Source organism: Drosophila albomicans, unplaced genomic scaffold (assembly GCF_009650485.2).
Source record: "Drosophila albomicans strain 15112-1751.03 unplaced genomic scaffold, ASM965048v2 utg000105l_pilon, whole genome shotgun sequence".
Classification (NCBI taxonomy): domain Eukaryota; kingdom Metazoa; phylum Arthropoda; class Insecta; order Diptera; family Drosophilidae; genus Drosophila; species Drosophila albomicans.
In genome coordinates this window covers 49,107-63,579 of record NW_026263514.1, presented here as the reverse complement: position 1 = coordinate 63,579, position 14,473 = coordinate 49,107, and the positions used below count along the sequence as shown (strand labels likewise).

The 14,473-nt window shown below is 40.6% G+C and overlaps 1 protein-coding gene, 1 long non-coding RNA gene and 1 pseudogene across 3 annotated transcripts; 2 read left to right on the top strand and 1 right to left on the bottom strand.

The window, feature by feature from the left end:
* Positions 1-1,164: 1,164 nt before the first annotated feature.
* Positions 1,165-2,342, top strand: LOC117577223 (uncharacterized). Of its 2 annotated transcripts, none has more exons than XR_004573090.2 (4): positions 1,165-1,379; positions 1,672-1,824; positions 1,895-2,026; positions 2,087-2,342. It is a non-coding gene; the product is annotated as an uncharacterized LOC117577223 (long non-coding RNA). The 2 variants fall into 2 exon arrangements; XR_004573089.2 differs by having other exon boundaries at positions 1,669-1,824.
* Positions 2,343-11,057: 8,715 nt separating this feature from the next.
* LOC117577235 (uncharacterized) lies at positions 11,058-11,667 on the top strand. The gene is made up of 2 exons (XM_034262224.1): positions 11,058-11,174; positions 11,233-11,667. Exons 1-2 carry the CDS (start codon positions 11,058-11,060, stop codon positions 11,665-11,667), a joined length of 552 nt encoding a protein of 183 aa, XP_034118115.1.
* A 119-nt stretch (positions 11,668-11,786) lies between these two features.
* On the bottom strand, positions 11,787-12,634 carry LOC117577234 (putative nuclease HARBI1; annotated as a pseudogene).
* Between the last annotated feature and the right edge of the window lie 1,839 nt (positions 12,635-14,473).

Genomic DNA, 14,473 nt, shown 5'->3' with positions numbered 1-14,473 from the left:
CAAGGACGTCCCATGTCAACGATTCCCAGGCCGGCATCCACAGGCCCACTCACCCACGCACCAGGCCCGTGCCTAGCTCCCCCAGACGGCACTTTCCAGTGCGAAGGAGTGAGCATACTCCCCACCTCGGCGGTCTGGCTACACATGGGGACAGCGGCTTTCGAAGCGCGAGTTGTCCAGTAAGCCGCATCAGCGAGTCGTTGCCAGGAGCCTTGGGCCTCTCCATCACTCGCATGGGCGCTGAAGGAGTCTGCACGGCGTCGTTGCGCTCCAAGACACACCCACTCTATCTATCCTGTTATCGTCCTGCCGGGTATCCTCCCAAGTTTTATATTTTTTGCAATCCCAATATTGCAAGGGGGGGAGAATGTTGATGCGAGCGCATTGTAGGTGAGGGGCACACCTCCGTTCCGCCGACCGAAAAGCACTCAAAGCTTTTTCGCTCACTAGCAATGCGCTCTATGCGTAAGAATGCACTCAAGCTCCAGTGCTCTCAGCTTCTCTCTCCCACAACTCAGCGCGGCTCAGCGCAATAGATCGACGAAATGCCGTCGGCATTTTCTCTATTGTGAGTTTCCAACCACGTCTCTTTTCGATCGGTATAATTACCCAACTCTGTGCGCCACAAAAACCGCCAAGTTTACAAATAAATCTACAATATATATTTAGTGAAAAAAAAACGCGAGTGTTTTTATTTCGGGAAGAAGAAACTTTGGAACTCTTTCAGCGCCCCCACGAACAATTGTTTTCAGCTGTTTGATTACATGCGTGCGAAACTAAAAAGCGCGCGTAAAAATTTTTGTTTTACTTCGAGCGTGCCAAAATTGTTGTGGCTGACAATCCATTGTCTCCATTGCATCAGCCAAAGAACTGCAAGTGCCATGATCATTTGAGCTTGTATCAAATGATGCTTGTCCATTTATCAGAAAGTTCCCTAACATACTTTCCGTTAGGCGCTGTCCATTAATTACGTAATCACTTAGCCGGGGTTGGGGGTCAAGAAAGTGATTATGTTTGATTACATGAGGAGGGAGGGGTATTGGACAATGATTACGTAATCATTTTTATAAAAATATATATCGCCGATTATACTCCGTCAATAAGTACCGAATGCAACTCTATAATTAAGTCGATATACATATTCTATTATTTGTATATCGAAAATCAGCTGTGCTTTTTGACTCAAAAATATTCGTTAAGAATTTTGTGAATTTTGTGCTGCAGTTGAGAACAAATAATGCCAAAATCAAAAAAAAAAGCCAAACAGCAGCGGCGTAATCAGCCGCAGATGCGGCTAGATGCGGGCTCTCCTGAAGACAACAGGAACGGGGATAGAACAGTGGAGACCAACAACAATGGAGGCAATGGGATTGACTCAGGTAAATACATCGGTATCCTTATATAAGGGGTGCTCATTGAGCACTGCTCAACGCCTATACACTGAGTGCACTTTTGTTTTTGTAGATGCTCTGTGCTTATGGGTAGTGCGCCGCTACATACATATGTGCACGTTTTCTGGTGTCTGTCATAAGATGAGCACCCCTGCCTTATATAGTATTTATATGTTTGTAAATATCTTATCTTTTGATTTTAATGAAGCTAGACATTTTATATACATTTAATACTCACTTATATATATATATTTTGTTGTTTCCTCTAATTACTTAGCAGGAGCAGAACGAAATTGACAAAATGACGGCTACATGGACAGAAATAATGAACCGGAAGAATGGTGAATTAAATGAAAGTAAAATGAAAGTGACCCAGATTGAGCTGGAAAACATGCAGCTGAAAACAAATAATTAGGCCAAAGAAGTCAAGCTGGTACGAATAAAGCTTAATACATTCCGATGTTAATAAATTCGTTCAATACTAATTTTATCATGTCTTGAAGGTTGAGCTGAAGAACAACTATTATGCAAAAGTCAAGGAATGTTTCATGATGGAACAAAAACTTGACCAGACTGAGGCAATAGTGCAACATTATGAGGGGATTATAAAGGCATCGATAGAAAATCATAGACAGGTACATACAATTATTAACAATATAGTAATTGTCAATAGTATCTATAATAATTAATTTTAGTCACAAATATCGATGGAGTGTGCTATTCAAAAAACCCCCCGACGACTTTAATCGCGAAGCTGCTAATAAGGTGTTAAGAGAGAGAGATTGATGCTGCGTCCGACGACGGTTCAACGATTTCAAATACAGCTGCAACTGCAGTTGCTACAAGATTAAGAAATCGTCGAATTTAATTTAAACAAGTAAAAAAAAACTGCATTTGCATTTATACAATAGATTCGCACATCGTCTGCAAGGGAATTGCAGATTCGGTATACCGAAGATTTTTAGTTTACTGCATTGTTATCGCTTTTTGTTTGATTTAATTGAAACAAATGTCCAAGCTGTGTGAATAAATAAAAGAAACACAACTCGGTCTATATTCGAGTGGGGAAAGCGGAAGTGGAACTGGAAGTGAAGGAAGTTGAGTGTATGCATAACATTTTTTGGGGGCAGCAACATTTCTAATGATTTGATTTGTTGTTTGTGTCTCTCTTGCTTCTTTTTTGCTTACGAGTAGTTTTCTAACAAAATTCGTGAGCAATATTTGCATTTGTTTTGTTTTTTTATTTGCATGTTGTTGTTGATTTTGTCATTATGTAAATTGTTTAAGGCAGTGCGCCTTAAATTGGTTTTGACTGTTTGTATGTTGTGTATAGTACGTAATCAGCTCATTTCACTTAGTTATCGCATTCCCAGCTGACTATAAAGTAATTGTTATTCTCATTCTTAAACTATATGACCTTTTTTTATTTCCTTTTTTGTTTCTTTATTTGCCATATATATAAGTAAATATGTTTATTTCTTATTTCGATAAGATGCCGTTCAATTGTAGTTGTATTTATTTCTCTCTTTTTATACCCGCTACCCATAGGGTAGAAGGGTATTATAACTTTGTGCCGGCAGGAAATGTATGTAACAGATAGGAGGAGGCATCTCCGACCCTATAAAGTACATATATGTATTCTTGATCAGCGTCAACATCCGAGACGATCTAGCCATGTCCGTCTGTGTGTCTGTCCGTCTGTCCGTATGAAACACTGAATCTCAGAGACTATAAGAGATAGAGCTATAATTTTTTTTTCGACAGCATTTGTTATGTTTGCACGCAGATCAAGTTTGTTTCAAATTTTTTTGCCACGCCTACTTCCGCCCCCGCAAATCAAAAAATCTAATACCAAGCGAAATCTTAAAGCTAGAGTGGCGAATTTTGGTATATATGATTCCTGAAAATTTGGTTGCGATCAGATAAAAATTGTCGAAGTTATTAAAGAAATACTTTTGTATGGGAAAAAACGCCTACTTACTAGGGGTCTTAGTTGCTTTGGCTGACAATCTGGTATATTGTGCCATCTATGGTATATTTTGAATGCGGTACTATGTCGATATACCAAATATACCATTTGGTATATTTTTAGTATTTTGCAGTATATTCGGTATATTTTGAGAAAATATCGCAAAATATATTTCTTTTATTCAAAATGGGTAGCGGGTATCTCACAGTCGAGTACACTCGACTGTAGCTTTCTTACTTGTTTAAATTGTGCGCCAACTTTTGTTTACATTTGAACAGCTGACATTTCAGAGCTGCCATATTGAGAATTTTACCGTTGTCCATATTTCTCGGTTCGTGTCAATGAAAACCCCGAAACGGGAATTTAAAAAACGAAAAAAAACCGAGTGAAGTGGAAATAGGTTATTAGTCTCTCTATATACCCGAAACATATTGCGTTTCTATAAGAGGAAGAAACAATAAAAATTTCCTCCAGCTGACGGATGAGTCCTTATCAACAACATACTAGAACCACTTGAGAATTGCACAGACGAATAAGTAAAATTTACTATTTACGTTTTTTACGACTTAACAAGGCTTCTACTGACAGCGCGTCCTTGTACACGTGCCAGGTCGGAGGGACCAGATGCGTGCCTTGTGGGACAAGGTCGAGAAGGAATACGAGGCTTGCTCCTGCGTCATGTCGGATGAAATGACGACAGACGAGTTGCCTACCATTCAGGCAAAATATGATTACTGCTATATTCTCTATGAGCAGTGGTCCGCTCAGCTAAGTGAGCAAATAGCTGATGCCTCCAGGTCTCACTCCCCGTACACCGTACAAAACGCAAGCCGTGCCGTTCATGTCCACAGGGTGTCGCCTACCTCCCGTGCGACACCGAAGTTTTCGGAGGCGATTACACTCGCTGGCCCACCTTCCGAGACTTATTCACGGCTATTTACATCCGAAATCCAAGACTGTCGGAAGTTGAGAAACTTTTCTCTCACTCCAAGACCAGCGGTGAAGCCCATGCCATTGTGTCAAAGTCTCCTTTGACCAATGAGGGGTTTCAGTCGGCGTGGTCCAGCTTGACGGAGCGTTTCGAGAATAAACGGTTGCTCGTGAACAGTCAGCTGCGAATCCTTTTTAATTTGACCGCCATTCGACAAGAGTCGGGTGCAGCCATTCAGGAGTTGCAGAGCACCATCCAAGGGTGCTTGACGGCCTTAGAGCACTCAAGGATCAACACGGAGAATTGGGATTGCATCCTGGTTTTCCTGTGTTCTTCGAGGCTCCCAAATTGACCATTTCTCTTTGGGAAACAGTCCATACAAAATAAGAGCGACGACATTCTAACGTGGGTTGACATGAACGCTTTCCTTCTAGAGCGGTATCGCACCCTAGAAGCGATAGCGGAAGTGTCAGCCAGCACGAGCGCTCCGACGGTTCCACGGGCCTCACGCAAGGAGGCCCCCGTCGCCAAGCAGGTCTACTCCTTTGAGAGTCGGGTGACTTCAAAAACCCAGTCCTGCAAGTTGTGTTCCCGGGAGAATCACCGATTCGCTTGTGCCCTCGTTTTCCTCCAGATGGGTATCAATGATAGGGTCAATTTATATAAAGCAACAGAAGCTGTGACTAAATTGTTTCGCACGAGGCCATATCCTGGCCGAGTGCACAAGTGCGCACAGCTGCTTTACTTGCAAGGGGTCGTCATCATACACTCTTGCATCGAGTGAGCCCGGCGCCGACAGTCACAACCCCATTCCATCTCCAATACAGTCCACTTCCACCCAGTCAGCTAACGTCCAATCTTTCATGGCAGTTAACACACAAGGTGTTCTGCTGAGTACAGCTGTTGTACACATCTGCCATCACGGCGTTCGGCACACAGCTCGGGCTCTGATCGATTCTGGATCAGAGGCCACCTTCATTTCTGAACGATTGTTCAAGCGCTTGAGGATGCCATACACATCCGTTCAAACCCACGTCTCTGGGTTGACTCAAGTTGTAGCAGCCCAGCCCCGAAAGCATTGCCAATTCCTAATTGGCTCCCCGCTGCGACCCAGATCTGCAAATTGAGGCGTCGGCTTTTGTCCTTCCTCAATTAGCAGGAAAAACTGCCCTCATGCGCTGTCCCACAAACCATCCTCGACAATCTGCCAAGCATCCCGCTGGCCGACCCCCAGTTCTATGAGAGTTCGCAGATAGACGTGCTTTTAGGCGCGGATATCCTCCCATCCGTTCTTCTCGGCGGCTCTCGTCCGAAAGTTTGTGGGACCCTCATTGGTCAAGAGACCATTTTCGGTTGGATCCTGACCGGCCCAGTGTCGGAATCCACTTCTAACTCCATCTCGTCCTTTTCGACTCGACTGTCCGTCGATCGAACTCCTACGATCGGTCCTGTGACAGGACCCCCATCCAAATCTATTTCAGTTTTTTCGGCTCGACTGTCCGTCGAACGAACCCTTAAGAATGGTCCTGTGATAGGACCCTCCTCTACATCTATTTCAGCTTCGAATGGTCCTGTGACGGGACCCCACTCTGATCCTTCATCGGTTCGACTGTCCGTCGAACGATCCTCTAAACGCAAGCCTTTGTTAGGCCCCAATTCAAAACTTTTTCGACACCTTCGGCTCGACTTTCCGTCGAACGAAAACTTTGGCATTGGTCCTGTGACAGGACCCCACTCGAAACCTCTTTCAGCTCAACGATCCCCGACGGAGACGAAGTCTTCCTCTGCACCGATGGCACCGGTCGCTCCTCGCGGGGTTTCCGTGCCTCCCGGCACAACCTCGCGCCAGCCCAGGAGCCGACGCGACCACCCGGCACCCTCCAGAGAAGAACCACCAAGGACGTCCCATGTCAACGATTCCCAGGCCGGCATCCACAGGCCCACTCACCCACGCACCAGGCCCGTGCCTAGCTCCCCCAGACGGCACTTTCCAGTGCGAAGGAGTGAGCATACTCCCCACCTCGGCGGTCTGGCTACACATGGGGACAGCGGCTTTCGAAGCGCGAGTTGTCCAGTAAGCCGCATCAGCGAGTCGTTGCCAGGAGCCTTGGCCTCTCCATCACTCGCATGGGCGCTGAAGGAGTCTGCACGGCGTCGTTGCGCTCCAAGACACACCCACTCTATCTATCCTGTTATCGTCCTGCCGGGTATCCTCCCAAGTTTTATATTTTTTGCAATCCCAATATTGCAAGGGGGGGAGAATGTTGATGCGAGCGCATTATAGGTGAGGGGCACACCTCCGTTCCGCCGACCGAAAAGCACTCAAAGCTTTTTCGCTCACTAGCAATGCGCTCTATGCGTAAGAATGCACTCAAGCTCCAGTGCTCTCAGCTTCTCTCTCCACAACTCAGCGCGGCTCAGCGCAATAGATCGACGAAATGCCGTCGGCATTTTCTCTATTGTGAGTTTTCCAACCACGTCTCTTTTCGATCGGTATAATTACCCAACTCTGTGCGCCACAAAACCCGCCAAGTTTACAAATAAATCTACAATATATATTTAGTGAAAAAAAAATCGGACGCGAGTGTTTTTATTTCGGGAAGAAGAAACTTTGGAACTCTTTCAGCGCCCCCACGAACAATTGTTTTCAGCTGTTTGATTACATGCGTGCGAAACTAAAAAGCGCGGTAAAAATTTTGTTTACTTCCGAGCGTGCCAAAATTGTTGTGGCTGACAATCCATTGTCTCCATTGCATCAGCCAAAGAACTGCAAGTGCCATGATCATTTGAGCTTGTATCAAATGATGCTTGTCCATTTATCAGAAAGTTCCCTAACATACTTTCCGTTAGGCGCTGTCCATTAATTACGTAATCACTTAGCCGGGGTTGGGGGTCAAGGAAGTGATTATGTTTGATTACATGAGGAGGGAGGGGTATTGGACAATGATTACGTAATCATTTTTATAAAAATATATATCGCCGATTACTCCGTCAATAAGTACCGAATGCAACTCTATAATTAAGTCGATATACATATTCTATTATTTGTATATCGAAAATCAGCTGTGCTTTTTGACTCAAAAATATTCGTAAAGAATTTTGTGAATTTTGTGCTGCAGTTGAGAACAAATAATGCCAAAATCAAAAAAAAAAGCCCAAACAGCAGCGGCGTAATCAGCCGCAGATGCGGCTAGATGCGGGCTCTCCTGAAGACAACAGGAACGGGGATAGAACAGTGGAGACCAACAACAATGGAGGCAATGGGATTGACTCAGGTAAATACATCGGTATCCTTATATAAGGGGTGCTCATTGAGCACTGCTCAACGCCTATACACTGAGTGCACTTTTGTTTTTGTAGATGCTCTGTGCTTATGGGTAGTGCGCCGCTACATACATATGTGCACGTTTTCTGGTGTCTGTCATAAGATGAGCACCCCTGCCTTATATAGTATTTATATGTTTGTAAATATCTTATCTTTTGATTTTAATGAAGCTAGCTAGACATTTTATATACATTTAATACTCACTTATATATATATATTTTGTTGTTTCCTCTAATTACTTAGCAGGAGCAGAACGAAATTGACAAAATGACGGCTACATGGACAGAAATAATGAACCGGAAGAATGGTGAATTAAATGAAAGTAAAATGAAAGTGACCCAGATTGAGCTGGAAAACATGCAGCTGAAAATTAATAGTTAGGCCAAAGAAGTCAAGCTGGTACGAATAAAGCTTAATACATTCCGATGTTAATAAATTCGTTCAATACTAATTTTAATCATGTCTTGAAGGTTGAGCTGAAGAACAACTATTATGCAAAAGTCAAGGAATGTTTCATGATGGAACAAAAACTTGACCAGACTGAGGCAATAGTGCAACATTATGAGGGGATTATAAAGGCATCGATAGAAAATCATAGACAGGTACATACAATTATTAACAATATAGTAATTGTCAATAGTATCTATAATAATTAATTTAGTCACAAATATCGATGGAGTGTGCTATTCAAAAAAACCCCCCGACGACTTTAATCGCGAAGCTGCTAATAAGGTGTTAAGAGAGAGAGATTGATGCTGCGTCCGACGACGGTTCAACGATTTCAAATACAGCTGCAACTGCAGTTGCTACAAGATTAAGAAATCGTCGAATTTAATTTAAACAAGTAAAAAAAAACTGCATTTGCATTTATACAATAGATTCGCACATCGTCTGCAAGGGAATTGCAGATTCGGTATACGAAGATTTTTAGTTTACTGCATTGTTATCGCTTTTTTGTTTGATTTAATTGAAACAAATGTCCAAGCTGTGTGAATAAATAAAAGAAACACAACTCGGTCTATATTCGAGTGGGGAAAGCGGAAGTGGAACTGGAAGTGAAGGAAGTTGAGTGTATGCATAACATTTTTTGGGGGCAGCAACATTTCTAATGATTTGATTTGTTGTTTGTGTCTCTCTTGCTTCTTTTTTGCTTACGAGTAGTTTTCTAACAAAATTCGTGAGCAATATTTGCATTTGTTTTTGTTTTTTTATTTGCATGTTGTTGTTGATTTTGTCATTATGTAAATTGTTTAAGGCAGTGCGCCTTAAATTGGTTTTGACTGTTTGTATGTTGTGTATAGTACGTAATCAGCTCATTTCACTTAGTTATCGCATTCCCAGCTGACTATAAAGTAATTGTTATTCTCATTCTTAAACTATATGACCTTTTTTTATTTCCTTTTTTGTTTCTTTATTTGCCATATATATAAGTAAATATGTTTATTTCTTATTTCGATAAGATGCCGTTCAATTGTAGTTGTATTTATTTCTCTCTTTTTATACCCGCTACCCATAGGGTAGAAGGGTATTATAACTTTTGTGCGGCAGGAAATGTATGTAACAGATAGGAGGAGGCATCTCCGACCCTATAAAGTACATATATGTATTCTTGATCAGCGTCAACATCCGAGACGATCTAGCCATGTCCGTCTGTGTGTCTGTCCGTCTGTCCGTATGAAACACTGAATCTCAGAGACTATAAGAGATAGAGCTATAATTTTTTTTTCGACAGCATTTGTTATGTTTGCACGCAGATCAAGTTTGTTTCAAATTTTTGCCACGCCTACTTCCGCCCCCGCAAATCAAAAAATCTAATACCAAGCGAAATCTTAAAGCTAGAGTGGCGAATTTTGGTATATATGATTCCTGAAAATTTGGTTGCGATCAGATAAAAATTGTCGAAGTTATTAAAGAAATACTTTTGTATGGGAAAAAACGCCTACTTACTAGGGGTCTTAGTTGCTTTGGTTGACAATCTGGTATATTGTGCCATCTATGGTATATTTTGAATGCGGTACTATGTCGATATACCAAATATACCATTTGGTATATTTTTAGTATTTTGCAGTATATTCGGTATATTTTGAGAAAATATCGCAAAATATATTTTCTTTTATTCAAAATGGGTAGCGGGTATCTCACAGTCGAGTACATCGACTGTAGCTTTCTTACTTGTTTAAATTGTGCGCCAACTTTTTGTTTACATTTGAACAGCTGACATTTCAGAGCTGCCATATTGAGAATTTTACCGTTGTCCATATTTCTCGGTTCGTGTCAATGAAAACCCCGAAACGGGAATTTAAAAACGAAAAAAAAACCGAGTGAAGTGGAAATAGGTTATTAGTCTCTCTATATACCCGAAACATATTGCGTTTCTATAAGAGGAAGAAACAATAAAAATTTCCTCCAGCTGACGGATGAGTCCTTATCAACAACATACTAGAACCACTTGAGAATTGCAACAGACGAATAAGTAAAATTTACTATTTACGTTTTTAATTTATATAAACAAACCTTGAATTATGCAATACAAATTTGTAGTTGGAGAACGAAATATTGCATTCTTTTAAGATGATCATGCCAATAACATAAACAAGTTAGAAAGCTACAGTCGAGTGTGCTCGACTGTGAGATACCCGCTACCCATTTTGAATAAAAGCAAAATATTACGGTATTATTTTCAAAATATACCGAAAATATTACAAAAATACTAAAAATATACCCAATGGTACCCATTTTGTTTTGAAAATCGAAAACGAAAAAATTGGTGCTCCCGTTTTCACTTTCACAAGATTTTTTCGAATTGCAAAACGAGAAAATTTGACTTGCCGAAATGAAAAGTAAATGCCTTTTTCTATATTAAATCGGATCTTATTGCAAAAGGAAAAAAAAGTAGTTGACTTATTGGTTTATTCTCGTTCTTTAAGACCTCTAGAAGATCAATTAGCTTGTAATTATTTTTTAAAACGAGTAATTTCTGACCCCACCTCAAATTTGGATATCAAATTTTGCCGTCGGCAACAACAATTTTCGATTTGGTGAGCGACCGATAGGTCCGACACCATGAGTTATCGCCTAAGCTGCCATACTTTCGATAGAATGAAAAAGCAAGTTAAAATACTTGTATAATCAAACGATGGCGATAAATTTGTTGAAGTTGGGTAAAATATGTTTTTTAAAAATTAATTAATTTAATTTAATTAGTTATGTGCTAAAAGTGTATAAAATTGTTGGAATAACCGGAATGAAATGCATTAAAAAGGTGGCATCCCCATTTTTTGTGGGAAACAGCTGATTGCCGTTCAACCGAATTTTAAAAATGTGAGTAAAAAAGTTTATTTTTATAAAAAACAAAAATACTAATATATTGTTTGCAGGGGAAAACACAAATCAACATTCCAGGATGAAGTCATTCTTAATTTTATGCAGGACAATGAAAGTATGGCGCGTGGTTTCGCCAAAGGCGATCGTGTGGCTGCAGAAGCTAAATGGATCGAGCTTGCCGGTGCATTGAACGCAATTGGACCTCCAATTAAAGATGTTGCGGGATGGGAAAAGGTATGAGTATCCCCAGAATTATGACAAACTAATATATTTTTATAATATTACATTCCAGGTTTGGTGCGATTGGAAGGCGAATATTCGCAAGAAAATTGCCCAGAATAAGGCAGAGGTCAGGGCTACGGGCGGGGGTCCTTACTGCCAGCAACCGCTGACAGCCATGGAGGAGGACGTGGCAAAGCTCTGCGGGCTCTTTGAGATGGTCGAGGGAGTTGGTGCTGTGGCATATGGAGCACCAACCACCATAATAGAAGAAGAGGTGGCTGAGGAAAAAGCCGAGGAGATTGCCACAGAGGAGGAGGAACCGAGCCGCAAGCGTCGCCGCACAGCTGCTGCGGTTGACTTGCGGAGTCTGTGCGTAGCTCAAGTTCAGGAAATGAAGTTAATCAATTCAACAATTGTCCAAAGCATTTCGAAAAAATGGAAAGTCTTTGCACAAGAGGACTTGCATTTAAAAAAGGAGCATTTCCAAAAAAATGGAAACTCTTAGACAAGAAGATTTAAATTTAAAAAAGGAGCTACTCTTAAAGTTAGAACAAATTTAAAAAAAATTAGAATAAATACATTTTAATAACTAAAATGAATAATTTGTTTATTTATTTTGTTAATAATTTGACAGCAAAAAATGGGCTGATAATTAAGGCATCGTTGTAAACAACGGAAACGACTATTATGTTTCTGGCTGCAGCATGTCTTAAATTAAATCGATGCTGATGCGTCCCAATCTCTGCGCTCCTGTAGGGAGTTAACACAAAACTCTCCTGTGCGTAGCCAGAATCAGCCAAAACAAAATATTCATTATTGTTCTCGACAAATATTCCCTGGCGCTTGAATGATTCCAAATGAAAGAATCATGACAGGATCCGGGGTGCGTCGCATCAATAGCGATAATCTCCATATTATAGTTGCAAACCTGTAGGTAAAAGTAAAATCTTAACATAACTATAACCAATTTAGACATTCTACTTACAACCATGGCGTTCATGCTGTAATAGCCCTTTCTGTTAAAAAAAACAGAGGCATTATTTACAGGTTTCAATATTTTGATATGAGTTCCATCCACGCAGGCGACTATTCTTGGGAGTTGATATCTGCTAAAGAAGTATTCGCTAGATTTCCGCATTTGCTGGCTAGACATCTGAAGGCAAATTGTGTCCCGACAAAGAAAGCAACGGAATAAATATATGGAGAATTTTCCCAAATGTACTTCGTCCTATATTTATATGGTGGTCCTTGGCGATTGAGAACTGATAACATCCAGTACCAAGATATCGCAACACAGAAGCCAATTGCATAGAGTGAGACAGTGTCGTTACTTTTAAATGTGGCTTGACTGTCTCCAATATGTTTTTAAAAATGTCTTTATCAATCCTAAATGATTGGACAAATCTGCAATAAACATAAATTAGAGGCAAAATTTTGAATGTTGCAAATGTGACTTACCGGTCGTCAGACATATTAAAAACACACATGTATTACATCTTAATTGCTTAGATTTCTTAAGTCAATTAACTTTTGCTTTCTTTTGGCTTCAAAAGATGCAATTGAAAATAAAAAAAGGCATTTTTTCACGTTGTTTGCTGCTGACCAAACCTCAAATCAGCTGTTTTCGGCAGCAATAAATGATGAGAAATGAAACGTTTCGATAGCAAAACGATAACTAAAAACTTGTGAAAACCGGAGCACCTAAAACCGAAAATCTCGGTTTTGGTCCCAAAACGAAAAGTGAAAACCGGAGCATGCCTGTTTAATACCTTCCACAATTTTTATCTGATCGCAATCAAATTTTCAGGACTCACAAATACTATAGTTATTATTGTATACACCAGCTGTAGCTTTAAAATTACGCTTGTTATTAGATTTTTTGATTTTCGAGGGCGAGAGGGGGCGTGGCAAAAATTTGAATCAAACTTGATCTGAAAATTATAGCTCTTTCTACTATTGTCTCTGAGATCTTGGTGTTCATACGGACGGACGGCTGTTGACGCTGATCAAAAATATATATACTTCATAGGGTCGGAGATGCCTCCCTCTACCTGTTACATACATTTCCTGTCGGCACAAAATTAGAATACCCTTCTATCCTATGGGTAGCGGGTTTAAAAACAAACACGCAAAAAATTTGGCATCGCCAATGCGGCGCACAACTATCCGAGTACTCGGCCGCGAAACTTATTCTTGCATTACTTCGCCGTTCGGATACGGTAAATTTTCTACTCATGCCTTCGCCACATTTGCCAAATTCGTTTTACACAATGTCTCACTCAGTCAGTGAGAACTTGAGTGAGAGTACCAAATGCTGTTTTGACTGTGTATGTCTGTCATGACTGTCATGCAGACCTCTATCATAAGACGCAATACTATATAATTATATATTCCCGCCGCTGCCGCTGCGATTTATTCGCTGTGGTGTGAGAGATGATTAAATCTCTTAAGCTACAACGCCGCTGCGATTAATTCACGCTGTTCCCTTTGTGATTTATTCGCGCCGCTACCGCTATGTCTTTTGTCATTCACACGTTCGCTATTGTAAACAAGGGCAAAAGTGGAGCTGCATATTGAATGCGTAAAAAAACAATTTTCGGGCAAAACAGCAACAATGTCGAAAGTGGAGCGACTCATCGAATTAGTCGAAAAAAATAAAATTTTATATGATTCGGCGGGACGCGGACTATAAAAACGTAACAAAAAGGAACAAGATATGGGACGAAATTGGATTGGAGCTGGAAGAAAGTGGTAATTATATTGTTTTATCAAATCAAGTTCAGTTTTTGTACAATGAAACGGTTGTGTAGTGTTCATACATATATTTTATGGCTGTGTCCAATTGTACTAAAACTGTCTCCAGTTGCAAGGAATCTGTGAAATGAAAATCAATTATTTTTTATATTTTTAGGAAATGAAATAAAAAAAATTATGGGAGAATTTGAGAGACACTTTCGCAAAATCTTTGAAGACCAGTTCAGGGCACGCTGGTAAAACGTTCAACAAATTTAAGTGAAGAAAGAGAAGAATGCGAACCAGCAGAAACTGGAGCAGTTTCGTTGGCGTTAACGGACGAGAGCATCGATGAGTTTATCCCAAGGGCTACGTCCTCCGTAGAGGATATAACACAATATCTAAAGTCGCAGGGGCCAGACGACATAAATATGTTGTTTTTGGCTCATGCGCAAACAATTAAAAAATTTTGCCCTAGGAGACAGCCACAAATTAAATTTAAAATCGCCAAATTGATAATGGAGGAAGAGATGGCGATTCTCGAAGAAAATAGAGGTGAAAAAAACATCGATGTTATC

Excerpts from the sequence above, each read along its gene's own strand:
- LOC117577235 (XM_034262224.1), top strand. The coding sequence starts at position 11,058 with ATGGCGCGTGGTTTCGCCAAAGGCGATCGTGTGGCTGCAGAAGCTAAA. Across the intron at positions 11,175-11,232 it reads ATGTTGCGGGATGGGAAAAG|GTTTGGTGCGATTGGAAGGC; the intron begins GTATGAGTATCC and ends ATTACATTCCAG.